The 27226-nt window shown below is 38.1% G+C and overlaps 1 protein-coding gene across 3 annotated transcripts in view; it reads left to right on the top strand.

Annotated features, from left to right (window-relative positions):
• The window catches only part of ATAD1 (ATPase family AAA domain containing 1), an 86081-nt gene that overhangs the window by 21019 nt on the left and 37836 nt on the right, over positions 1 to 27226 (top strand). For all 3 annotated transcript variants that reach the window (XM_023546951.2, XM_003409251.4, XM_023546950.2), the window contains 2 exons: positions 23377 to 23577; positions 25756 to 25862. In XM_023546951.2, coding sequence (XP_023402719.1) covers positions 23377 to 23577; positions 25756 to 25862 — 308 coding nt within the window. The remainder of the gene's footprint in view (positions 1 to 23376; positions 23578 to 25755; positions 25863 to 27226) is intronic.

Genomic DNA, 27226 nt, shown 5'->3' on the forward strand with positions numbered 1-27226 from the left:
TACGTGATAATTTATAATAAAATAAATGTGTGTTGTCATGGCTTTCAGATACAAACTCCATAGGATAGCTCCTATTTCCATCTAGTGGAAGTTTCTATTTGGTATATTGCCAAAGCTAGATATGTTTGCTTTATATTGCTTGTCAAGACTGAACTTAAACATTAGACACATTTTTCCAGAAAAAGGACAGACTTTTCATAAAAAGATATGAAATATCAAAGGAGTACTATGTATGTTCAAGTTGTAATGGCGTGTAATCCTATTGATTTTGCAGCTGTATCAGGAAAGTGCATTAGTTTATATATCAAATAATTGAATTAGATGCCTGTGCATTTTTATAAAGTAGCTATTTTTGTTTCTGTTAAGTAGAGGATTTCAATTATCACCAAAAATCACATGCTGTTTTTATTAACTAAGGCAACAAAGCTTTTTATTATATATTTCTTTAGTTTTTGAAACCACAGAGCTTCCTTATTTTTTTCTAACAAAAAGCATTTAGTTTGTTGTGATTTTAGTTCTTTCCTGTTCTCTTCTAGTTTGTTTATAGTCTGAACAAGAAAAAACCTTTCTCTTGTTTTCAGTTCTCAGTTTCACAATGTTAGTGAATTTAGGAAAGTAAAATGTTCTTTATATACTGTTAGAGAAAGCTCTTTTCTCAGCATTCATGTCTTAGTCCATATGCTTAAGTGAGTTTACTGATTGGACTTGATTTAAAGCCTCAACAAAAATCAAAAAAGCATAACAAAAACCAAAACGCGTTGCCGTTGAGTCAGTTCCAACTCATAGCAACTCTGTATGATAGAGTAGAACTGCCCCATAGGATTTCCAAAGAGCTGCTGGTGGATTCGAACTGCTGACCTTTTGGTTAGCAGCTGATCTCTTAACCACTGTACCACCAGGGCTTCTCAATTAGCACAGCAGATACCAAATTATGAAGAGGATACCTCAGCAGTTATGTATAAATCTGCTACTTATTTGAAAATGGAAATCCTGGTGGCATTGTGGTTAAGAGGCATGGCTGCTAACCAAAGGTTAGCAGTTGAGGCCCACCAGGGGCCTCTATGGGGCAGTTCTACTCTATCCTATAGGGTCGCCATGAGTTGGAATCAACTCGATGGTAGCAGATTTATGGGTTTTATTTGAAAACATTATTCTAAAACTGGAGATAGTTCTTATGTGTATGGTATTTTTACTCAAATAACGTACACATACTATGTTTTTTTGCCATCCTCGAGAAAAAATTTCCATAGCATGCTTTCTGGTGGGGGCAGGGTTGGCAGAAAGTATAGAACATGCATGTTATTTTCTTTAAAAAGTATTTAAAATTTTTTAAAGTTACATGGGTATCTTCTGGTATGTAATCTAAAGTTTTACCTTTTGGACTTTTTCAACTGTACGTCTTTGGAAAATTTTTTATCAGTAACAAAAGTTTGAAAAATCAGGGAGGGGTGGGAGAGGAAACACTAAATAGACAATAGATAAATGGCAGCTTTGGTCAGGGTTAAGACACGGTACTGGGGAAGCTGGCACAACTTGACCAAGGCAAGGTCTTGGAAGCTTCATAGACCCATCCAAACTCCCTGAGGGACTGAATTATTGGGCTGAGGGCTGGGAACCACGGTCTTGGGGGACATCTAGCTTAATTGGCATAACATATTTATAAAGAAATTGTTCTATACCCTACTTTGGTGAGTAGCATCTGGGGTTTAATGCTTATGAGCAGCCATCTAGGCTGCTCCATGGGTCCCACCCTGTCTGGAGCAAGGGAAAATGAAGAAAACCAAAGCCAAAAGGGAAAGATTACTCCAAAGGACTAATGGACGACAGCTTCCACCAGCCTGAGTCCAGCACAACTAGATGAGGCCTGGCTACCACCCCTGACTGCTCTGACAGGGATCACAATAGAAGGTCCCAGACAGAGCTGGAGATAAATGTAGAACAAAATTTTAACTCAGGAAAAAAAAAAAAAAAGACCAGACTTACTGGTCTGACAGAGACTGGAAAAACCCCGAGAGTATGGCCCCTGGACATCCTTATAGCTCAGTAATGAAGTCACTCCTGAGGTTCACCCTTCAGCCAACAATTAGACAGGTCCATAAAACAAAATGAGACTAAATGGGCACACCAGCCCAGGAGCAAGGACAAAAAGACAGGAGGGTACAGGAAAGTTGATAATGGGGAGCCCAAGGTCGAGAAGGGGAGAGTCTTGACACATCATGGGGTTGGCAACCAATATCACAAAACAATACGTGTATTAATTGTTTAATGAGAAACTAATTTGCTCTGTAAACCTTCATCTCAATTACAATAATAAAAAGTTTGAAAATTCATCGATTTACTTTTTGACCCCAACATAAATCAAATAGTGATATACAGAAGCAGAGTTTAAAATCAGTTACATGGCATACTTGTTCCATTTTTGAACAGAAGTCAGGTTATCTAGGTTAGAGTCATCGCTTTATTGCTAATTTTGTGTTTTCCTTATGTAATTATCTGCTGTCTAAGCTGAAAGCGATTGCTGCCTGTCTTAGTTATTTAGTGCTGCTGTTATGGATTGAATTGTGCCCCCCCAAAATGTATGTCAACTTGGCTAGGTCATGGTTCCCAGTATTGTGTGATTGTCCACCATTTTGTCATCTGATGTGATTTTCCTATGTGTTATAAATCTTACCTCTGATGTTAATGTGGCAAGATTAGAGGCGGTTAGGTTAATGAGGCAGGACTCAATCTACAAGATTAAATTGTGTTTTTTTTTTTTTAATAACTTTTATTAAACTTCAAGTGAACGTTTACAAATCCAATCAGTCTGTCACATATAAGTTTACATACATCTCACTCCCTACTCCCACTTACTCTCCCCCTCTTGAGTCAGCCCTTTCAGTCTCTCCTTTCTTGACAATTTTGCCTGCTTCCCTCTCTCTCTATCCTCCCATCCCCCCTCCAGACAAGAGTTGCCAACACAATCTCAAGTGTCCACCTGATATAATTAGCTCACTCTTCATCAGCGTCTCTCTCCCACCCGCTGACCAGTCCCTTTCATGTCTGATGAGTTGTCTTCGGGGATGGTTCCTGTCCTGTGTCAACAGAAGGTCTGGGGAGCATGGCCGCCGGGATTCCTCCAGTCTCAGTCAGACCATTAAGTTTGGTCTTTTTATGAGAATTTGGGGTCTGCATCCCACTGATCTCCTGCTCCCTCAGGGGTCCTCTGCTGTGCTCCCTGTCAGGGCAGTCATCGATTGTGGCCGGGCACCAACTAGTTCTTCTGGTCTCAGGATGATGTAGGTCTCTGGTTCATGTGGCCCTTTCTGTCTCTTGGGCTCTTAGTTGTCGTGTGGCCTTGGTGTTCTTCATTTTCCTTTGCTCCAGGTTGGTTGAGACCAATTGCTGCATCTTAGATGGCCGCTTGTTAGCATTTAAGACCCCAGACACCACATTTCAAAGTGGGATGCAGAATGATTTCATAATAGAATTATTTTGCCAATTGATTTAGAAGTCCCTGCAAACCATGTTCCCCAGACCCCCGCGCTTGCTCCGCTGACCTTTGAAGCATTCATTTTATCCCGGAAACTTCTTTGCTTTTGGTCCAGTCCAGTTGAGCTGACCTTCCATGTATTGAGTGTTGTCTTTCCCTTCACCTAAAGCAGTTCTTATCTACTGATTAATCAATAAAAAACCCTCTCCCACCCTCCCTCCCTCCCCCCCTCGTAACCACAAAAGTATGTGTTCTTCTCAGGTTTACTATTTCTCAAGATCTTATAATAGTGGTCTTATACAATATTTGTCCTTTTGCCTCTGACTAATTTCGCTCAGCATAATGCCTTCCAGGTTCCTCCATGTTATGAAATGTTTCAGAGATTCGTCACTGTTCTTTATCGATGCGTAGTATTCCATTGTGTGAATATACCACAATTTATTTACCCATTCATCCGTTGATGGACACCTTGGTTGCTTCCAACTTTTTGCTATTGTAAACAGAGCTGCAATAAACATGGGTGTGCATATATCTGTTTGTATGAAGGCTCTTGTATCTCTAGGGTATATTCCTAGGAGTGGGATTTCTGGGTTGTATGGTAGTTCTATTTCTAACTGTTTAAGATAACGCCAGATAGATTTCCAAAGTGGTTGTACCATTTTACATTCCCACCAGCAGTGTATGAGAGTTCCAATCTCTCCGCAGCCTCTCCAACATTTATTATTTTGTGTTTTTTGGATTAATGCCAGCCTTGCTGGTGTGAGATGGAATCTCATCGTAGTTTTAATTTGCATTTCTCTAATGGCTAATGATCGAGAGCATTTTCTCATGTATCTGTTGGCTGCCTGAATATCTTCTTTAGTGAAATGTGTGTTCATATCCTTTGCCCACTTCTTGATTGGGTTGTTTGTCTTTTTGTGGTTGAGTTTTGACAGAATCATGTAGATTTTCGAGATCAGGCGCTGGTCGGAGATGTCATAGCTGAAAATTCTTTCCCAATCTGTAGGTGGTCTTTTTACTCTTTTGGTGAAGTCTTTAGATGAGCATAGGTGTTTGATTTTTAGGAGCTCCCAGTTATCGGGTTTCTCTTCATCATTTTTGGTAATGTTTTGTATTCTGTTTATACCTTGTATTAGGGCTCCTAGGGTTGTCCCAATTTTTTCTTCCATGATCTTTATCGTTTTAGTCTTTATGTTTAGGTCTTTGATCCACTTGGAGTTAGTTTTTGTGCATGGTGTGAGGTATGGGTCCTGTTTCATTCTTTTGCAAATGGATATCCAGTTACGCCAGCACCATTTGTTAAAAAGGCTATCTTTTCCCCAGTTAATTGACACTGGTCCTTTGTCAAATATCAGCTGCTCATACGTGGATGGATCTATGTCTGGGTTCTCAATTCTGTTCCATTGGTCTATATGTCTGTTGTTGTACCAATACCAGGCTGTTTTGACTACTGTGGCTGTATAATAGGTTCTGAAGTCAGGTAAGGTGAGGCCTCCCACTTTCTTCTTTTTCAGTAGTGCTTTGCTTATCCGGGGCTTCTTTCCCTTCCATATGAAATTGGTGATTTGTTTCTCTATCCCATTAAAATATGACATTGGAATTTGGATCGGAAGTGCGTTAAATGTATAGATGGCTTTTGGTAGAATAGACATTTTTACTATGTTAAGTCTTCCTATCCATGAGCAAGGTATGTTTTTCCACTTAAGTATGTCCTTTTGAATTTCTTGTAGTAGAGCTTTGTAGTTTTCTTTCTATAGGTCTTTTACATCTTTGGTAAGATTTATTCCTAAGTATCTTATCTTCTTGGGGGCTACTGTGAATGGTATTGATTTGGTTATTTCCTCTTCGGTGTTCTTTTTGTTGATGTAGAGGAATCCAAGTGATTTTTGTATGTTTATTTTATAACCTGAGACTCTGCCAAACTCTTCTATTAGTTTCAGTAGTTTTCTGGAGGATTTCTTAGGGTTTTCTGTGTGTATAATCATGTCATCTGCAAATAGTGATAACTTTACTTCTTCCTTGCCAATCCGGATACCTTTTATTTCTTTGTCTAGCCTAATTGCCCTGGCTAAGACTTCCAACACGATGTTGAATAAGAGCGGTGATAAAGGGCATCCTTGTCTGGTTCCCGTTCTCAAGGGAAATGCTTTCAGGTTCTCTCCATTTAGAGTGATATTGGCTGTTGGCTTTGCATAGATGCCCTTTATTATGTTGAGGAATTTTCCTTCAATTCCTATTTTGGTAAGAGTTTTTATCATAAAGGGGTGTTGGACTTTGTCAAATGCCTTTTCTGCATCAATTGATAAGATCGTGTGGTTTTTGTCTTTTGTTTTATTTATGTGATGGATTACATTAATGGTTTTTCTGATATTAAACCAGCCTTGCATGCCTGGTATAAATCCCACTTGATCAGGGTGAATTATTTTTTTGATGTGTTGTTGGATTCTATTGGCCAGAATTTTGTTGAGGATTTTTGCATCAATGTTCATGAGGGATATAGGTCTATAATTTTCTTTTTTTGTAATGTCTTTACCTGGTTTTGGTATCAGGGAGATGGTGGCTTCATAGAATGAGTTGGGTAGTATTCCGTCATTTTCTATGCTTTGGAATACCTTTAGTAGTAGTGGTGTTAACTCTTCTCTGAAAGTTTGGTAGAACTCTGCAGTGAAGCCGTCCGGGCCAGGGCTTTTTTTTGTTGGGAGTTTTTTGATTACCGTTTCAATCTCTTTTTTTGTTATGGGTCTATTTAGTTGTTCTACTTCTGAATGTGTTAGTTTAGATAGGTAGTGTTTTTCCAGGAATTCATCCATTTCTTCTAGGTTTTCAAATTTGTTAAAGTACAATTTTTCATAATAATCTGAAATGATTCTTTTAATTTCATTTGGTTCTGTTGTGATGTGGTCCTTCTCATTTCTTACTCGGGTTATTTGTTTCCTTTCCTGTATTTCTTTAGTCAGTCTAGCCAATGGTTTATCAATTTTGTTAATTTTTTCAAAGAACCAGCTTTTGGCTTTGTTAATTCTTTCGATTGTTTTTCTGTTCTCTAATTCATTTAGTTCAGCTCTAATTTTTATTATTTGTTTTCTTCTGGTGCCTGATGGATTCTTTTGTTGCTCACTTTCTATTTGTTCAAGTTGTCAGGACAGTTCTCTGATTTTGGCTCTTTCTTCTTTTTGTATGTGTGCATTTATTGATATAAATTGGTCTCTGAGCACTGCTTTTGCTGTGTCCCAGAGGTTTTGATAGGAAGTATTTTCATTCTCGTTGCTTTCTATGAATTTCCTTATTCCCTCCTTGATGTCTTCTATAACCCAGTCTTTTTTCAGGAGGGTATTGTTGATTTTCCAAGTATTTGATTTCTTTTCCCTAGTTTTTCTGTTATTGATCTCTAGTTTTATTGCCTTGTGGTCTGAGAAGATGCTTTGTAATATTTCTATGTTTTGGACTCTGCAAAGGTTTGTTTTATGACCTAATATGTGGTCTATTCTAGAGAATGTTACATGTGCGCTAGAAAAAAAAGTATATTTTGCAGCAGTTGGGTGGAGAGTTCTGTATAAGTCAATGAGGTCAAGTTGGTTGATTGTTGTAATTAGGTCTTCCATGTCTCTGTTGAGCTTCTTACTGGATGTCCTGTCCTTCTCCGAAAGTGGTGTGTTGAAGTCTCCTACTATAATTGTGGAGGTATCTATCTCGCTTTTCAATTCTGTTAAAATTTGATTTATGTATCTTGCAGCCCTGTCATTGGGTGCGTAAATATTTAATATGGTTATGTCTTCCTGATCAATTGTCCCTTTTATCATTATATAGTGTCCTTCTTTATCCTTTGTGGTGGATTTAAGTCTAAAGTCTATTTTGTCAGAAATTAATATTGCTACTCCTCTTCTTTTTTGCTTATTGTTTGCTTGATATATTTTTTTCCATCCTTTGAGTTTTAGTTTGTTTGTGTCTCTAAGTCTAAGGTGTGTCTCTTGTAGGCAGCATATAGATGGATCGTGTTTCTTTATCCAGTCTGTGACTCTCTGTCTCTTTATTGGTGCATTTAGTCCATTTACATTCAGGGTAATTATAGATAAATAAGTTTTTAGTGCTGTCATTTTGATGCCTTTTTATGTGTGTTGTTGACAATTTCATTTTTCCACATACTTTTTTGTGCTGAGACGTTTTTCTTAGTAAATTGTGAGATCCTCATTTTCATAGTGCTTGACTTTATGTTAGTTGAGTCGTTACGTTTTTCTTGGTTTTTATCTTGAGTTATAGAGTTGTTATACCTTTTTGTGGTTACCTTATTATTTACCCCTATTTTTCTAAGTAAAAACCTAACTTGTATTGTTCTATATCGCCTTGTATCACTCTCCATATGGCAGTTCAATGTCTCCTGTATTTAGTCCCTCTTTTTGATTATTGTGATCTTTTACCTATTGACTTCCATGATTCCCTGTCATGTGTATTTTTATTTTATTTTTTTTAATTAATCTTAATTTGTTTGTTTTTGTGATTTCCCTATTTGAGTTGATATCAGGACGTTCTGTTTTGTGACCTTGTGTTGTGCTGATATCTGATATTATTGGTTCTCTGACCAAACAATATCCTTTAGTATTTCTTGTAGCTTTGGTTTGGTTTTTGCAAATTCTCTAAACTTGTGTTTATCTGTAAATATGTTAATTTCGCCTTCATATTTCAGAGAGAGTTTTGCTGGATATATGATCCTTGGCTGGCAGTTTTTCTCCTTCAGTGTTCTGTATATGTCGTCCCATTCCGTTCTTGCCTGCATGGTTTCTGCTGAGTAGTCAGAACGTATTCTTATTGATTCTCCCTTGAAGGAAACCTTTCTTTTCCCCCTGGCTGCTTTTACAATTTTCTGTTTATCTTTGGTTTTGGTGAGTTTGATGATAATATGTCTTGGTGTTTTTCTTTTTGGATCAATCTTAAATGGGGTTCGATGAGCATCTTGGATAGCTATCCTTTCGTCTTTCATGATGTCAGGGAAGTTTTCTGTCAGGAGTTCTTCAACTATTTTCTCTGTGTTTTCTGTCCCCCCTCCCTGTTCTGGGACTCCAATCACCCGCAGGTTATCCTTCTTGATAGAGTCCCACATAATTCTTAGGGTTTCTTCATTTTTTTTAATTCTTTTATCTGATTTTTTTTCAGCTATGTTGGTGTTGATTCCCTGGTCTCCAGATGTCCCAGTCTGCATTCTAATTGCTCGAGTCTGCTCCTCTGACTTCCTAGTGCGTTGTCTAATTCTGTTATTTATTGTTAATCTTTTGGATTTCTACATGTTGTCTCTCTATGGATTCTTGCAACTTATGAATTTTTCCAGTATGTTCTTGAATAATCTTTTTGAGTTCTTCAACAGTTTTATCAGTGTGTTCCTTGGCTTTTTCTGCAGTTATCCTAATTTCATTTGTGATATCATTAAGCATTCTGTAAATTAGTTTTTTATATTCTGTATCTGATAATTCCAAGATTGTATCTTCATTTGGGAAAGGTTTTGATTCTTTTGTTTGGGGGGTTGGAGAAGCTGTCACGGTCTGCTTCTTTAAGTGGTTTGATATGGATTGTTGTCTCCGAGCCATCACTGGGAAACTAGTTTTTCCAGAAAATCCACTGCGTCCAGTCCAAATCCCTGCGGGACGGTTCCCCGGCTCGGACGCTGCTCTTTCTGCTCCAAGACCAGTCACTGCCTCCCGGGGACTTCTCCTACCGGCTGCGTCCCACGCCGCCTGTGGAACCGGCTGGTCCCCCTCCTGGGGTTAGTTCAGGAGGGTGGAGCAGGTCTCTGTGCTTGTGCAGTACCTGACTGGTACGCTGGCTCCAGGCTCTGGAAACAATCGCTGCTTCCCCGTATTAGTTCGTTCTCCGTCTCTAAATCTGTGTTTGTTGTTCAGGGTTCGTAGATTGTTATGTATGTGATTGATTCACTTGTTTTTCCGTGTCTTTGTTGTAAGAGGGATCCGAGGTAGCGTCTGCCTAGTCCGCCATCTTGGCTCCGCCCCTTAAACTGTGTTTTATGTCAATCTCTTTTGAGATATAAAAGAGAGAAGTGAGCAGAGAGACAGGGGGACCCCATACCACCAAGAAAGCAACATTGGGAGCAGAGTGCATCTTTGGACCTGAGGTTCCTGCACTGAGAAGCTTCTAGACCAGGGGAAGAATGATGACACGGACCTTCCCCTGGAGCTGGTACCTTGAATTCAGACTTCTAGCCTCCTACGTTGGTGGTAGGAAGTCCCTCTCCTCTGCTCATTTCTCTCTTTTTATCTCAAAAGAGATTGACTCAAAATACAACCTAATCCTGTAGATTGTATCCTGTCTCGTTAATATAACTGCCTCTAATCCCGCCTCGTTAACATCATAGAGGTCAGGATTATAACACAGAAGATTACATCAGACCACAGAATGTTGGACAACCACACAGTACTGGGAATCAGGGCCTAGCCAAGCTGATACATATTTTTGGGGAACACAATTCAATCCATAACACTGCCTCGCATAAGCTACAGAAAGATAATTTGAAAATGGATTGTTGTGCACTATCCATTGCAGCAAGTGAGGTCAGTACTTAACCAATAAGATCACATAAAAACATTGTTCGAGCTTTCTAATGCTAATTCATACTGTCAGACCACTAATTGATTACAGGGACCATAAGATATTGGTAGCTGAGTAAAAAATATGAACTTTTTCCCCCAAATATTTAAAAAAAATTACAATAGTTACAATTCCATTTGAATACTATTCTGCTCCCTCTCTAAACTTTGTGAATTCGGCAATTATTATTGTGGCACATTAGATTTATATTTGTGAGCTTTATCATATTGTTCCATGTTTTGCTGAAATCTTATCAGGTTAAGCTGAGGAAACTAGTTAAAACATTGCACAAATAATAAAGTAAAATGTCTCACATTCATTTGTGGAACCACTCATTTATCAGCCTTCATAAAAATTAACACTCAAATTTAACTGTGTTTAAAATTAATATTTAAGGAAAGGAGATTGAAAAGGTGCCACTTTCAAATAACGGTACTAGTCACTGATAACAAGTCAGATGAATCTTAGTGAAATTAAATATATTCTGTACAGAAATGTAATTAAAAGAGTTGAATGAATACTTATAAAGCTAACGTCTATGTAACAACAACCAGGTAAAGAAATGAACATTGACAGCTCCTCCTGTGTAGCTCATATGCGTCACAGTTCCATACTCTAGAAGATTATGAAATCCGAAAGCTTTCATTGCATATTGAATGGTCAGGCATGAGTAACTGCTCAGTTACTAACACTAGTTAACTGCTGAGTTAGTAGCCTTAGTTGTAATACATGAAGAAAGAGTTTGAAAACTTACTCCTGCTTAGAAGTACCAGAATTAAACTAGTGGGAATAAAATATTCAAAGTAGTAAATGAATACTGTGAAACAAATATGACATTCTAAACATACCATGTAAGTTTACAAAGTGATGGTGCAGCTGCAAAGTCAGCAAAATATGAAGGCTTTTGCAGCTATAGTTCTAAAAGCCCTGAAATTCAAGTAATATGTGCATAAAAGTTTGTTAGTAGATCTGAATTCCGCATGAAATTATGTGATCAAAACGATGAATATAATAATTCCAGGCTTTTGCAGTCATCCCATATGTTTTCAGCTTCATGTGAATTAAATGGGATTAGGTTTCTCTTCATAGTTTCTCAAGAGCCATTTAAAAGAAGTGTCAGAAGGAGCTTCAGGTTGTAACTGACTTAAATAAAATTTAATCACCTGAATAATTGTAATTGAAAATTGCAAAGACTTGAAAACAGTAACGTGTACTGGTAAACCTTATGAATTTAAATTTAAAATTCAGCTTTAGAAAAATTTAGTTTAAATAATTAAACTTAGTAATCCATTGGTGTTATAACTTGAATCTTTAAGGGGGGAAAAAAAAGACCTGTAGAATAATCTACGTGTATATAAAAAAATAAAAGTGAAGAAGTCACTGTGAGGACTAAGGTATGCCTGACCCAAGCTGTGGTATTTTCAGTCACCTCATATGCATGCAAAAGCTGGACAGTGAATAAGAAAGACTGAAGAATTGATGTCATTGAATTTGGTGTTCATGAAGAATATTGAATATTCCATGGACTGCCAGAGGAATGAACAAATCTGTCTTGGAAGAAGTAGAGCCAGAAGGTTCCTTAGAAGCCAGGATGGCAAGATTTCATCTCTTGTACTTTAGATATGTTTTCGGGAGGGACCAGTCCCTGGAGAAGTACATCATGCTTGGTAAAGTACAGGGTCAGTGAAAAAGAGAAAGACCCTAAATGAGATGGATTGACATAGTAGCTGCAACAATGGGCTCAAACATAGCAGCGATTGTAAGGATGGTGCAGGACCTGGCAGTGCTTCCTTTTGTACAGTAGGGTCGCTATGAGCTGGAACTGACTCAACCACGCCTAACAACGAGGAAAAGTTTGACCATTATTTTGAAGAATTTAATGTGAACATATTTGCTGTTAGATCTCTGGAAACAAGCTTAAGTTTCTCATTTAAAAAATTTTTTTTAAAGATTTTTTTAGGCTTGCTTTTTTTTTTTTTAATTGTCCTTCAAGTGAAAGTTTATAAACCAAGTCAATCTCTCCTACAAAAACTTACATACACCTTGCTATATACTCCTAGTTGCTCTCCCACTAATGAGACAGCACACCCCTTCCCTCCACTCTGTTTTCCTGTCCATTCGGCCAGCTTCTAACCCCCTCTGCCCTCTCATCCCCCCTCCAGGCAGGAGCTGCCCACATAGTTTCATGTGTCTACTTGATCCAAGAAGCTCACTCTTCACCAGTATCATTTTCTATCCCATAGTCCAGTCCAATCCCTGTTTGAAGAGTTGGCTTTGGGAATGGTTCATGTCTTGGACTAACAGAAGGTCTGGGGACCAGGACCTCTGGGGTCCTTTTTAGACTTGGTCAAACTGTTAAGTCTGGTCTTTTTAAGAGAATTTGGGGTCTGATTTTTTCCCCCCCTATTTTTTTATTCCACTGCTCTCCTGCTCCCTCAGGGGTTCTCTGTTGTGTTCCCTGTCAGGGCAGTCATCAGTTGTGGCCAGGCACCATCTAGTTCTTCTGGTTTCAGGCTGATGTAGTCTCTGGTTTATGTGGTCCTTTCTGTCTCCTGGGCTCATAATTACCTTGTATCTTTGGTGTTCTTCATTCACCTTTGCTCCCAGTGGGTTGAGACCCATTGATGCCTCTTAGATGGCCGCTAGCTAGCGTTTAAGACCCCAGGTGCCACTCTACAAAGTGGGATGCAGAATATTTTCTTAATAGATTTTATTATGCCAGTTGCTTTAGATGTCCCCTGAAACCATGGTCCCCCAACCCCCGCCCCTGCGATGCTGGCCTTCGAAGCGTTCAGTTTATTCAGGAAACTTCTTTTAGTTTAGTCCATTTGTGCTGATCTCTCCTGTACTGCGTGTTGTCTTTCCCTTCACCTAAAATAGTTCTTAACTACTATCTAGTTAGTGAAAACCCCTCTCCCTTCCTCCCTCCCCACTCTTGTAACCATCAAAGAATATTTTCTTCTCTGTTTAAACTATTTTTCTAGTTCTTACAATAGATATATGATATTTGTCCTTTTGCGACTAATTCCACTCAGCACAATGCCTCTCAGATTCCTCCATGTTATGAAACGTTTCACGGATTCATCATTGTTCTTTTTTTTTTTTTTTTTTTTCCCTCGTTTTTCTGTTATTGATCTCTAGTTTTATTGCCTTGTGGTCTGAGAAGATGCTTTGTAATATTTCGATGTTTTGGACTCTGCAAAGGTTTGTTTTATGACCTAATATGTGGTCTATTCTAGAGAATGTTCCATGTGCGCTGGAAAAAAAAAGTATATTTTGCAGCAGTTGGGTGGAGAGTTCTGTATAAGTCAATGAGGTCAAGTTGGTTGATTGTTGTAATTAGATCTTCCGTGTCTCTGTTGAGCTTCTTACTGGATGTCCTGTCCTTCTCCGAAAGTGGTGTGTTGAAGTCTCCTACTATAATTGTGGAGGTATCTATCTCGCTTTTCAGTTCTGTTAAAATTTGATTTATGTATCTTGCAGCCCTGTCATTGGGTGCGTAAATATTTAATATGGTTATGTCTTCCTGATCAATTGTCCCTTTTATCATTATATAGTGTCCTTCTTTATCCTTTGTGGTGGATTTAAGTCTAAAGTCTATTTTGTCAGAAATTACTATTGCTACTCCTCTTCTTTTTTGCTTATTGTTTGCTTGATATACTTTTTTCCATCCTTTGAGTTTTAGTTTGTTTGTGTCTCTAAGTCTAAGGTGTGTCTCTTGTAGGCAGCATATAGATGGATCGTGTTTCTTTATCCAGTCTGTGACTCTCTGTCTCTTTATTGGTGCATTTAGTCCATTTACATTCAGGGTAATTATAGATAAATAAGTTTTTAGTGCTGTCATTTTGATGCCTTTTTATGTGTGTTGTTGACAATTTCATTTTTCCACATACTTTTTTGTGCTGAGGCGTTTTTCTTAGTAAATTGTGAGATCCTCATTTTCATAGTGTTTGACTTTATGTTAGTTGAGTCGTTACGTTTTTCTTGGTTTTTGTCTTGAGTTATAGAGTTGTTATACCTTTTTGTGGTTACCTCATTATATACCCCTATTTTTCTAAGTAAAAACCTAACTTGTATTGTTCTATATCGCCTTGTATCACTCTCCATATGGCAGTTCAATGTCTCCTGTATTTAGTCCCTCTTTTTGATTATTGTGATCTTTTACCTATTGTCTTCCATGATTCCCTGTTATGTGTATTTTTTTTTTAATTAATCTTAATTTGTTTGTTTTTGTGATTTCCCTATTTGAGTTGATATCAGGACGTTCTGTTTTGTGACCTTGTGTTGTGCTGATATCTGATATTATTGGTTCTCTGACCAAACAATATCCTTTAGTATTTCTTGTAGCTTTGGTTTGGTTTTTGCAAATTCTCTAAACTTGTGTTTGTCTGTAAATATCTTAATTTCGCCTTCATATTTCAGAGAGAGTTTTGCTGGATATATGATCCTTGGTTGGCAGTTTTTCTCCTTCAGTGTTCTGTATATTTCGTCCCATTCCCTTCTTGCCTGCATGGTTTCTGCTGAGTAGTCAGAACATATTCTTATTGATTCTCCCTTGAAGGAAACCTTTCTTTTCTCCCTGGCTGCTTTTAAAATTTTCTGTTTATCTTTGGTTTTGGTGAGTTTGATGATAATATGTCTAGGTGTTTTTCTTTTTGTATCAATCTTAAATGGGGTTCGATGAGCATCTTGGATAGATATCCTTTCGTCTTTCATGATGTCAGGGAAGTTTTCTGTCAGGAGTTCTTCAACTATTTTCTCTGTGTTTTCTGTCCCCCCTCCCTGTTCTGGGACTCCAATCACCCGCAGGTTATCCTTCTTGATAGAGTCCCACATAATTCTTAGGGTTTCTTCATTTTTTTTAATTCTTTTATCTGATTTTTTTTCAGCTATGTTGGTGTTGATTCCCTGGTCCTCCAGATGTCCCAGTCTGCATTCTAATTGCTCGAGTCTGCTCCTCTGACTTCCTAGTGTGTTGTCTAATTCTGTTATTTTATTGTTAATCTTTTGGATTTCTACATGTTGTCTCTCTATAGATTCTTGCAACTTATGAATTTTTCCAGTATGTTCTTGAATAATCTTTTTGAGTTCTTCAACAGTTTTATCAGTGTGTTCCTTGGCTTTTTCTGCAGTTATCCTAATTTCATTTGTGATATCATTAAGCATTCTGTAAATTAGTTTTTTATATTCTGTATCTGATAATTCCAAAATTGTATCTTCATTTGGAAAAGATTTTGATTCTTTTGTTTGGGGGGTTGGAGAAGCTGTCACGGTCTGCTTCTTTAAGTGGTTTGATATGGATTGTTGTCTCCGAGCCATCACTGGGAAACTAGTTTTTCCAGAAAATCCGCTAAAAAAAAACTGCGATCAGATCCCTATCAGAGTTCTCCCTCTGGCTCAGGCTATTCAGATGTTAATGAAGCCGCCTGCGTGCAGTCCAAATCCCTGCGAGACGGTTCCCCGGCTCGGATGCTGCTCTTTCTGCTCCAAGATCAGTCACTGCCTCCCGGGGACTTCTCCTACTGGCTGCGTCCCACGCCGCCCGTGGAACCGGCTGGTCCCCCTCCCGGGGCTAGTTCAGGGGGGTGGAGCAGGTCTCTGTGCTTGTGCCGTACCTGACTGGTACGCTGGCTCCAGGCTCTGGAAACAATCGCTGCTTCCCCGTATTAGTTCGTTCTCCGTCTCTAAATCTGTGTTTGTTGTTCAGGGTTCGTAGATTGTTATGTATGTGATCGATTCACTTGTTTTTCCGTGTCCTCATCATTGTTCTTTATCGATGCGTAGTATTCCACTGTGTGAATATATCATAATTTATTTATCTATTCATTTGTTGACGGGCACGTTGGTTGCTTCCATCTTTTTACTATTGTAAACAGTGCTGCAGTGGACATGGATGTGCATATATCTGTTTGTGCAAAGGCTGTTATTTCTCTAAGATATATTCCAAGGAGTGGGATTGCTGGATCATATGGTAGTCCTATTTCTAACTTTTTAAGGAAGCGCCAAATCGATTTCCAAAGTGATCGTACCATTTTACATTCCTACCAGCAGTGTATAAGTGTTCCAATCTCTCCACAACCTCTCTAACATGTATTTTTTTTTTTTTTATTGTGCTTTAAGTGAAAGTTTACAAATCAAGTCAGTCTCTCACACAAAAACCCATATACGCCTTGCTACACACTCCCAGTTACTCTCCCCCTAATGAGACAACCTGCTCTCTCCCTCCACTCTCTTTTCATGACTATTTTGCCGGCTTCTAACCCCCTCCACCCTCATCTCCCCTCCAGGCAGGAGATGCCAGCGTAGTCTCAAATGTCCAGCTGTTCCAAGAAGCTCACTCCTCACCACCATCCCTCTCCAACCCATTGTCCAGTCCAATCCATGTCTGAAGAGTTGGCTTCAGGAATGGTTCCTGTCCTGGGCCAACAGAAGGTCTGGGGGCCATGACTACCGGGATCCTTCTAGTCAGTCAGACCATTAAGTCTGGTCTTATTACAAGAATTTGGGGTCTGCATCCCACTGCTCTCCTGCTCCCTCAGGGGTTCTCTGTTGTGTTCCCTGTCAGGGCAGTCATCGGTTGTAGCCGAGCACTGTCTAGTTCTTCTGGTCTCAGGATGATGTAGTCTCTGGTTCATGTGGCCCTTTCTGTCTCTTGGGCTCATAATTACCTTGTGTCCTTGGTGTTCTTCATTCTCCTTTGATCCAGGTGGTTTGAGACCAATTGATGCTTCTTAGATGGCTGCTTGCTACTGTTTAAGACCCCAGACGCCACTCTTCAAAGTGGTATGCAGAATGTTTTCTTAATAGATTTTATTACGCCTATTGACTCAGATGTCCCCTGAAACCATGGTCCCTAGGCCCCTGCCCCTGCTACGCTGGCCTTCAAAGCATTCAGTTTATTCAGGAAACTTCTTTGCTTTTGGTTTATTTAGTCCAGTTGTGCTGACCTCCACTGCACTGTGTGCTCTCCTTCCCTTCACCCAAAGTAGTTCTTATCTAGTATGTAATTAGTGAATGCCCCTCTCCCACCCTCCCTCCCTGCCCCGTCTTGTAACCACAAAAGAATGTTTTCTTCTCAGTTTAAAGTATTTCTCAAGTTCTTGTAATAGTGGTCTTATACAATATTTGTCCTTTTACAACTGACTGATTTCACTCAGCATAATGCCTTCCGGGTTACTGTCATCTGCAAATGGAGATACCTTTACTTCTTCCTTACCAATCTGTATGCCCTTAATTTTTTTATCTAGCCTACTTCTTCTGGCTAGGACCTCCAGCACAATGTTGAATAAGAGTGGTGATAAAGGGCATCCTTGTCTGGTTCCAGGTCTCAAAGGGAATGCTTTCAGACTCTCTCTACTTAGGATGATGTTGGCTGTTGGCTTTGTATAAATGCCCTTTATTATGTTGAGGAACTTTCCTTCTATTCCTATTTTGGTAAGAGTTTTTAACATGAATGGGTGTTGGACTTTGTCAAATGCCTTTTGTGCATCAATTGAGAAGATCATACGGTTCTTGTCTTTTGTTTTATTTATATGATGGATTACATTAATTGGTTTTCTAATGTTAAACCATCCCTGCATACCTGGTATGAATCCCACCTGGTCATGGTGAATTATTTTTTGGGATATGTTGTTGAATTCTGTTGGCTAGAATTTTGTTGAGGATTTTTGCATCTGTGTTCATGAGAGATATAGGTCTGTAATTTTCTTTTTTGTGTGGTGTCTTTACTTGGTGTTGGTATTGGGGATATACTGGATCCATAGAATGAGTTTGGGAGTATTCCATCCTTTTCTATGCTCTGAAATGCCTTTAATAGTAGGGGTGTTAACTCTCCTCTGAAAGCTTGGTAAAACTCTGCGGTGAAGCCACAGACTAGGACTTTTTTTTTGTTCAGAGTTTTTTAATTACTTTTTCAGTCTCTTCTTTTATGGGTTTATTTAGTTGTTCTACCTCTGTGTTAGTTTAGGTAGGTAGTGCGTTTCTAGAAATTCATCCATTTCTTCTAGGTTTTCAAATTCGTTAGAGTACAAGTTTTCGTAGTAATCTGATTCTTTTAATTTTAGTTGGGTCTGTTGTAATATCGCCCATCTCATTTCTCATTCAAATTGTTTGCTTCCATTCCTGCTTTTCTCTTGTCAGATTGGCCAGTAGTTTTATCAGTTTTGTTAATTTTTTCAGAGGACTGGATTTTGGTCTTGTTAACTCTTTCAGTTGTTTTTCTGTTATCTATTTCATTTAATTCTGCTCTAATTTTTATTATTTGCCTTATTCTGGTGCCTGAGGGTTTCTTTTGTTGCTCTCTATTTGTTCAAATTGTAGGGATAATTCTTTACTTCGGCCCTTCTTTTTGTATGTGTGCATTTATTGATATAAATTGACCTCTGAGCACTGCTTTGGCTGTGTCCCAAATGTTCTGATAGGAAGTGTTTTCATTCTCATTGGATTCTATGAATTTCTTTATTCCATCCTTGATGTGTTCTATAACCCAGGCATTTCTGAGCAGGGTATTGTTCAGTTTCCAAGTGTTTGATTTCTTTTCCCTGCTTTTTCTGTTATCGATTTCTACTTTTATGGCCTTAAGCTCAGAGAAGATGCTTTGTAATATTTCAGTGTTTTGGATCCTGCTAAGGCTTGCTTTATGACCTAGAATGCTCCATGTGTACTAGAAAAAAAAGTATACTTGACTGCTGTTGGGTGGAGTGTTCTGTATATGTCTGTGAGATCCAGTTGGTTGATTGTGGCATTTAGATCTTCCACGTCTTAATGGAGCTTCCTTCTGGATGTTCTGTCCTTCACCGAAAGTGGTGTGTTGAAGTCTCCTGATATAATTGTGGAGCTATCTCACTTTTAAGTGCTGTTAGAGCTTGTTTTATTTATCTTGGAGCCCTGTCATTGGGTGCATAAATATTTCATATGGTTATATCCTCCTGGTTTATTGTCCCTTTAATCATTATGTAGTGTGCTTCCTCATCCTTTGTGGTGGATTTAACTTTAAAGTCTATTTTGTCAGGAATTAATCCCACTCCTGCTCTTTTTTGATTGTTGTTTAGTTGATATATTTTTTTTCCATCCTTTGAGTTTTTGTTTGTGTCACTAAGTCTAAGGTGTGTCTCTTGTAGGCAGCATATAGATGGATCATGGTTTTTTATCCATTCTTCCACTCTCTGTGTCTTTATTGGTGCATTTAGTCCATTTACATTCAGCGTAATTATGGATAGGTATCAGTTTAGTGCTGTCATTTTTTTGTGTGTTGTTGACAGTTTCTTTTTCCCACTTAATTTTTTTGTGCTGAGTAGTTTATATATTGTCTTTTCCTCTTATTTGTTGTATTTGATTTTGTTTGTGCTGAATATTTTTTTCTTGTAGTTTATTTTTATGAGTAGAATTGATAGTCCCCTTAGTGGTTACCTTAATATTTACTCCTATTTTTTCTAAGTTTAAACCTTTTATTTTTTTATATTGCCTTGTCTTCCTCTCCATATGAACGATCTGTGAGTACATTTCTTAGTCCCTCTTTATTGTTTTAATGTTGTCTTCTGTTGTATAATGATGTTATCGTCTCCCTGTTTTGAGCGTTTTTTTAATCTTGATTTATTTTTGTGATTTCCCTATCTGGGTTGACATCTGATCACTCTATCCAGTGTTCTAGTCTTGGGTTGATATCAGATATTATTACTTTTCTAACCAGAGAACCCCCTTGAGTATTTCTTGTAGTTTTGGTTCGGCTTTTACGAATTTCCTAAACTTTTTTTAATCTGAAAATGTCCTAATTTCGTCTTCGTATTTGAGAGACAGTTTTGCTGGATATATCCTTCTTGGCTGGCAGTTTTTTTCCTTCAGTGCTTTATATAAGTCATCCAACTGCCTTGTTGCCTGCGTGGTTTCTGCCAAGTAGTCCGAGCTTATGCTATTGTCTCTCCTTTGTTGGTGACTTTTCGTTTATCCCTAGCTGCTCTTATAATTCTCTCTTTATCTTTGATTTTGGCAAGTTTGATTATAATATGTCGTGGTGACTTTCTTTCAAGATCTACCTTATGTGGAGTTTGATGAGCATCTTGGATAGATATCTTTTCATCTTTCATGACATCAGGGAAGTTTTCTGCCAACAAATCTTTAACAATTCTGTCTGTATTTTCCGTTATCCCTCTCTGTGCTGGTACTCCAATCACTCATAGGTTATTTCTCTTGATAGAGCCCCACATGATTCTTAGGGTTTCTTCTTTTTTTTTTTTTAATTCTTTTATATGATTTTTCTTCAAATATATTAGTGCCAAGTTTCTTATCTGCAATCTCACCAGTTCTTCCTTCCACTTGCTCAGTTTTGCTCCTCTGACTTTCTATTGAGTTGTCTAATTCTGTAATTTTATTGTTAATACTCTGAATTTCTGATTGCTGTCTCTCTATGGTTTCTTGTAGCTTATTAAATTTTTGATTATGCTCTTGAATAACCTTTGTAATTTCTTCAACTGCTTTACATGTGTGTTTCTTGGCTTGTTCTGCAGGTTGTCTGATCTCCTTCCTGATGTCTTGAAGAGTTCTGTATGTTACTCTTTTGTATTTTGCATCCAGTAATTCCAGGAAAGCACCTTCATCCAGAAGATCCCTTGATTCTTTGTTTTGAGAGCTCGTTGAAGAGATTATGGTCTGCTTCTTTATGTGATTTGATACTGACTCTTGTCTCTGTTGCATCTATAAGTTATTGTATTTTAGTTTATTTCATGTTTGCGTACTATATCCTAGCTTCTTGCTTTGTTTTGTTTTGATATGTCCAAATAGGTTGCTTGAATGTGCTAGCTTGATTGTTTTCGCCTTTGAAGCTCTAACGTCCTGTCAGCAGATGGCTAGAGCTGTTACCGGGTGTATGAGCCTAGGAGTCCATTCTCTTTTCTTGTACGGATTCAGCTCAGGTGTCCAGGTAGTTGGTCATCAAGTGTGTGGTACAGGCTCTGTCCTACAGTCTTAGAGGAGCAGTGGGGATTGGTGTAGTTACTGGTATCTGGTTGCAGCAGGGGGTCACACTCTGAACAAGCCAGGGTGCTGACAACCATCCCCCGAGTGTCTGTGAGGAAAGCATGTCCCTGTTCCCTAGAGCATACAGGTGGGTGGGTTCTGCAATGGACTTTAGGCACCCAGTGCTTTTGGTTGTAAGGACTGGGGTGTACCAGTTATCTTTGGACCCCTGTTGCTTGAGGCTGGGTGACCTGAGTGTAGCCACCAGCCCATAGGCCTCTGTTGTGGGTAGGTGAGGACCCTGTTCAATAGGCAGAGTGGTGTTAAACGTCAAATACCAACCTCTTCACTGCACAGCTGAAACACTTGTATTCTGCAACAAGGGTCTCTTCTCATAAAGTAGGCCTATTCGGGTCCATGCAGAGGGGAAAGGTATTCAACATCCATGGACCGTTTATGCCTGTACAGGAGCTGCTTCTGTTCTGAGCTCCCCAGGTTAGTGGAGCTGGCAGGTTGTCTTTTCCCCAGTTGTGAAATTTATTCCTTCTCCAAGGACAGGAGAATGGCTCAGGGCACACAACAGGACCTACCTCAGGCCCAGGGAAATCGTCAGCCACTGAAGCCACCTTGGGGGCTGGGGGTGTGGTAAAATATACGCAAGTACTTAGCTTTTGCTGAGAGCGCCATCCTTCTCCGGTTTCGGAGGTGTGAGTAGGCTTCGCAGCTGGCTGTTTCTCCGGGGAAACTGCAGCCGAACATGCACCACCAGTCCACGGCTGTGCTACCGGGAATGGTGCCTGAGGGATCCCGACTATTCAGGTCCAGCAACTCCTCTCTGCTTCTGAACCATCTCTCCCTCTCCCTGCTCCTCGGTCCATTTTCTGTCTTTGCCTTTGATGTGCAGAGCTTCCAGCTTGTCATAAAAATAATCGTTTCACTTGTTTTTTTGGGTCTTTGTTGTAAGAGGGTTAACCAGAAGCGTCTGAGTACTCTGCCATCTTGGCCTTGGCTCTCTTAAAAAGATTTTTAATTTGAAATTTTATACACATACATTTTTTTCTGTCATACTTTGTATTTTTATTGTATAATATAAAAAAAGTTGTGCATCTTTCCAAATCCCCTCCAGTGTATCCCAACATGCTACCTGTAAATATTGTCATTTTTAAACGGTAATCTGTGAGAAAAGTCAGGAATCTCTGAATTAAGCAACTATTTTAAGAGGTTTGTGGATTACATTTTTTGGGGAGTCCTGTTCCTAGATGATTTATTTTTATACAGGGTGAAAATTTTAGTACATCATTTTAGTTGAGAAGCAGTTGGTGAGATTCCCAGGATGTTCCGGACCCCAACCTGCTTAGAACTCTTACATATTAAAATTACCTTAATTTGTATTCAAAAGGAAGCTGCTCAATGAAAGCTACAGATTAATAATAAAGTTTTGTTCCTTGGAAGTTAGAACAGAAGTGACTGGGTACTTCTCTCTTCCTTTTAAGAAGAAGTCATTATCTAGAAAAAAGCACATATATCGTTTTGGCTAAAACTTAAGTCTCTAAGTTTGCCACAGTCTGTTTTGAAGTTATCTGTCTTTTTTTTGGTTTTCAAAGTGAATGCTTTGCTAGCTTGTGAAGGTGGAGGGCCTTAGACTAATTTTGTCAACCGTTGATAGAGTAAGGTAAGTTTGGATATCAAGATAATAATCTTTAGTATCCTGAAGTGAACCTTTTCGTGAAGGTAGGCATAAGAATTCTGTAATCCCCAAATGCATGTCATCACTACCCTGAAATTAAAACGTGCAGTCTTTCTTTCTTCTAATTCATTAACTAGACTACTGGCATCACAATTTTTTCTTTAAATGTATTGGATTTCTAAAAAAAATTTTGAAACTAGTAACTATATACACGTAGTCCCTGACTTTTGACTGAGTTCCATTCCTACAACTCTGTCATAAGTTGATATGATGTAAGCGGAATACCTCTTTTTTTTTTTTAGTTGTATTGTTCTTTAGTATCAGTATCTTTATAAATCTTTATTTATTTTTGGGAATTGGCATGAGAATGATAATATCAAATTACATGCTTCAACAATGTATGTAGTATGTATTACTAACAACAAGATGTACCCTCATCCCCCCAAAAAAGTTTGCTTTGTTGTAACTCAAGTACATCGTAAGTCAGAGTCTACCTATATATATTTTTTCAAATTATTCTAAAGTTTATACACTAAAAAAAAATTTAAGAGAAGAATTGAACATTGGGAAAAATTTGAGTGTAGACACAGTTAATATATTGATTAGCACATAAACTAAAGCAAACATCTCATTCTCTTAAAATAATTACATAATAACATTTTGTGTTAATCTCCAGGTGTGCTTCTCTATGGGCCTCCAGGCTGTGGCAAAACGTTGATTGCCAAGGCTACAGCCAAAGAAGCAGGCTGTCGATTTATTAACCTTCAGCCTTCAACACTGACCGATAAGTGGTATGGAGAATCTCAGAAGTTGGCTGCTGCTGTTTTCTCCCTTGCAATAAAGCTACAGCCTTCTATCATCTTTATAGATGAAATAGGTATGTTATGTTTTCCATGTGAGCAGATTAAGAAGTCATTTTTAAAGATGGTATGTAGATAAACAGATTTAATTTTAACACTTATTAGGCAGTATTAATAAAAGAGATAGCCAACATTCTAATATGCTGTGTACTATTTTTTTATTGTAGAATGATCCATAGTCTGTTGATTTTCCTACTACTTAATAGACTGGTTTTTCTGCCTTTCCCTATTACAGACTATGTGCAGTGAGCATCCATGTTCACGTTTCCTCATGCACATATGTGCAAGAGTTTGTCCAGGGTACCAAACCAAACCAAAGCCAGTGCCGTCAAGTTGATTCTGACTCATAGCGACCCTATAGGGCAGAGTAGAACTGCCCCATAGAGTTTCCAAGGAGCACCTGGCAGATTCGAACTGCCGACCCTTTGGTTAGCAGCCGTAGCACTTAACCACTACTTGCCCAGGAGATACCTAGAAATAGAGCCATTAGGTTGTAGGATATGTCAACCTCACTAGGATTACCAGATCTTAAAAGTGGCTAAAACTGTTCATACTCCCACCTGTGTATAGAGGTTATAATTATCTACATACTACCTAAAATTAGTTTTTTCAGACATTGTCATTAATTTTTGTAAGTATTAAAGAGCATGAATTATTTTCTCATTTTAATTTGTGTTTCTTTGCTTACCTGAATCTGGGCATCTTTAAACAGATTGATTAAGCCATTTAGGTTTACTCATGGATTGCCAGAAACATTGATGATCCATAAAAGCTAGAAATAGTTCAGTTTTTATTTGAATTTCTTTGCATTTTCTTGGTAATTCTTTTTGATAATGATTATCATTGCAGGTATTTTCTAGACTGGCTTCTCTTCACTTTTCATTTGATATGATAGTTTTTAAACAGAAATTTAAGTTTAGTCACATTTGTCAGTCTTTTTCCTTTATAATTAATGCTTTTTCTGTCTGGTTTTCAAATTTCTTCCGTACGCCCATAAATATATATATATGTATATATTTGTGTTTATACATATATTTTTAACATATAGCATGAAGTAGGAACCTAATTTCATCATTTTCCATATGGACAGCTGAGCTGACTTGTAAAATAGACCATCCCTCCCTAAACTTTGTGATTCTTTTATATTTGTAGACTATTTCTAGATTTTATGGATCATCCATATTTTGTCCTGTTTCTGGTCCAGTGTAATGATTATTGCTTAAGGGGTACTGGGTTTCTGTTTGGGGTGATGAAAACTTTCGGAAATAGTGGTGATGATTGCACGATGTGGTGAATGTAATTAATGTCACCTAATTGTACACTTAAAATGGCAAATGTTTTGTTACATTTTACCGCAATAAAAAATTAAAGAAAAAAAAAATCAGTCAATCTTACAGTAAGTAATAAAAAGCAGTTCTTTCCTCAGCTGCGTTTAATCTCTCAACCATTTGGTTTTAATTCTATTAATTGTATTTGAACTCCACAAGTTCTGTTTGGTTCTTTTTCAGATTTTCTTTTTTCACAGCATTTCATGTTGATTGTAGATTATTTGGAAGACAGAGAATAACTTAATGGAGAAAATTACATTGTTTTTAATTACACCATTGAATGCTAACAAAAGTAGTTAGTATTTTGATTGTTAGTATTTCCTTAAAGGCTTTTTCACTATGTGGAACGTGTTAGCATGTATGTGTGTTTTAACGTTTTTGAGATCATTGTGCATAAATAGTTTTCTGTTCTACATGTTTTCACTTAATATTTGTGTTTTTGGAATTTTCCATAGTATTTTTGTTTATTACTAGGAAAATGTATGAAAAAAAAAAGATGTGCCCTTAAAAATAAGAACACATAGGGTTCGGATAACCTGGAAAGTTAGGGCCAGTGCACACAGACTTTTCCCAAAACTCCACTTGATTGTCTTCCAGCCTCTCAGTACCACATCCTTAATTTCTCTTATATGTGTCGACATAAATGTTTTTTTAGGAAGGGATTTAAAATTGCACGTTTTGTTTTAATTTGCTCAAAAAGTTTGTTAAAGGTTATAGTATACCAGAATAATCCCTGAGAAGGCATAATTAAACCCTTTTCCTTGTAATCTTTCGTAAAGTTTCTGCTTTTGATTAAATGGTTTGAAATGATCTGAAATGTGAATAATTCATTATTAATTTCTAAGGTTAAGGACTGTATCCTTCTAGATTCCTTTCTACGAAACCGTTCAAGTTCTGATCATGAAGCTACAGCCATGATGAAAGCACAGTTCATGAGTCTCTGGGATGGGTTGGATACTGATCACAGCTGCCAGGTACATGAGGAGAATCTTCCTTAAACTTCTGTTGTTGCTGTTGCTTTTAGTAGAAAATACAGGGGGTTACTTGTTACACTTGTTTACAAAAGTTTTCATAAGTATTTGTACTTAGATCCTTAAGTGACGAGGATATAAAAGAATATGATTTGTATAAATTTCATCCATTTTGAGGGCCTCATGTTTAACAAAACAAAACGTTCATAGATTGCGTAAATTGCCTAACTGCCTGAAACAAGTGCAACAGAGGAGGGAAAACGAGGGTAAAGGCCATCGTCAGAATTTTCGGAACTACTGTGCCAAGGAAGAGGAAATTAGTACTGGCAATGGTATTGTGCGCACGTTCAATTTTATTCTTCTTACTCTTCCCTGACTTTTTGCCACTATTTTATGTTTCATTTTTACTGTCATTCTTTTTTGGTCTTTACTCTCTGTTCTTAGGTCATGTATTTTCACTTTCTCTTTTTTGTTTGTAGCTGCAGCTCGCGCATCTTTCTCCATTCCAGTAAAAAGAACATTGTTTTTTTCCTGATCACTTCTTTTAGGGTTTAATTATTCTCCTTAGTAAACACCTTAGTAGTACAGATTATTTATTGTAGAAAAATATGAGATTCAAAAAATACAGAGGAAAATAGCATCCTAAATCTCACTACCTAGATAAAACCTCTTACCTTTACACACACACACAATTCCAGAATTGTTTCTACATCTTTACACTGACTTTTCCCAAAATGTGTTCAGGGGAATGTACCTTACTCTCATTGCAGAGTTATAATACATTTATAGGTACCCTTCCCTATCCACGTGCTTTCAGTTTTAAAAGTTTTGGTTCAGTTGGTCACAAGCTACTAGTTAGGTGGTGGTTTTTCAATCTTCTACCTCTGTTGGTTGAGGTTTTGCATATGTGTGCTTGTTTGTTTTTCCCTCTTCTGAATCCATTTCTGAGAGAGAAAATTCTTTGGGCCTGGGTTGAAGATGGATTTCTTTGAAATGATTTGTGTTTGTTTCTCTCAGGTTCCTAGGAGCACTACCAAGCCAGGGCTCATTTAAATTAAATTCTTGGCTTGAAGTAATGTGGATTTGGACTAAACACCCAGAGCTGACAGTTGTGTTTTCAGAGGCGATTACCTCCCCGCAACACCGAGATAAAATAAGACAGGCAGTCGTCTTTACAGTCCCATGGTGATGATAGAAGGGACCTCTCAGCTTTACTTCTCACTGACACTAAAGTGGAAATCCTGGTCGCGTAGTGGTTAAGAGCTGCTAAGGCTGCTAACCAAAAGCTCAGCAGTTCGAATCCACCAGGCACTCCTTGGAAACCCTGTGGGGCAGTTCTGCTCTGTCCTATAGGGACTGATATGAGT

This window comes from Loxodonta africana, chromosome 16, assembly GCF_030014295.1.
Source record: "Loxodonta africana isolate mLoxAfr1 chromosome 16, mLoxAfr1.hap2, whole genome shotgun sequence".
In the NCBI taxonomy this organism is placed as follows: domain Eukaryota; kingdom Metazoa; phylum Chordata; class Mammalia; order Proboscidea; family Elephantidae; genus Loxodonta; species Loxodonta africana.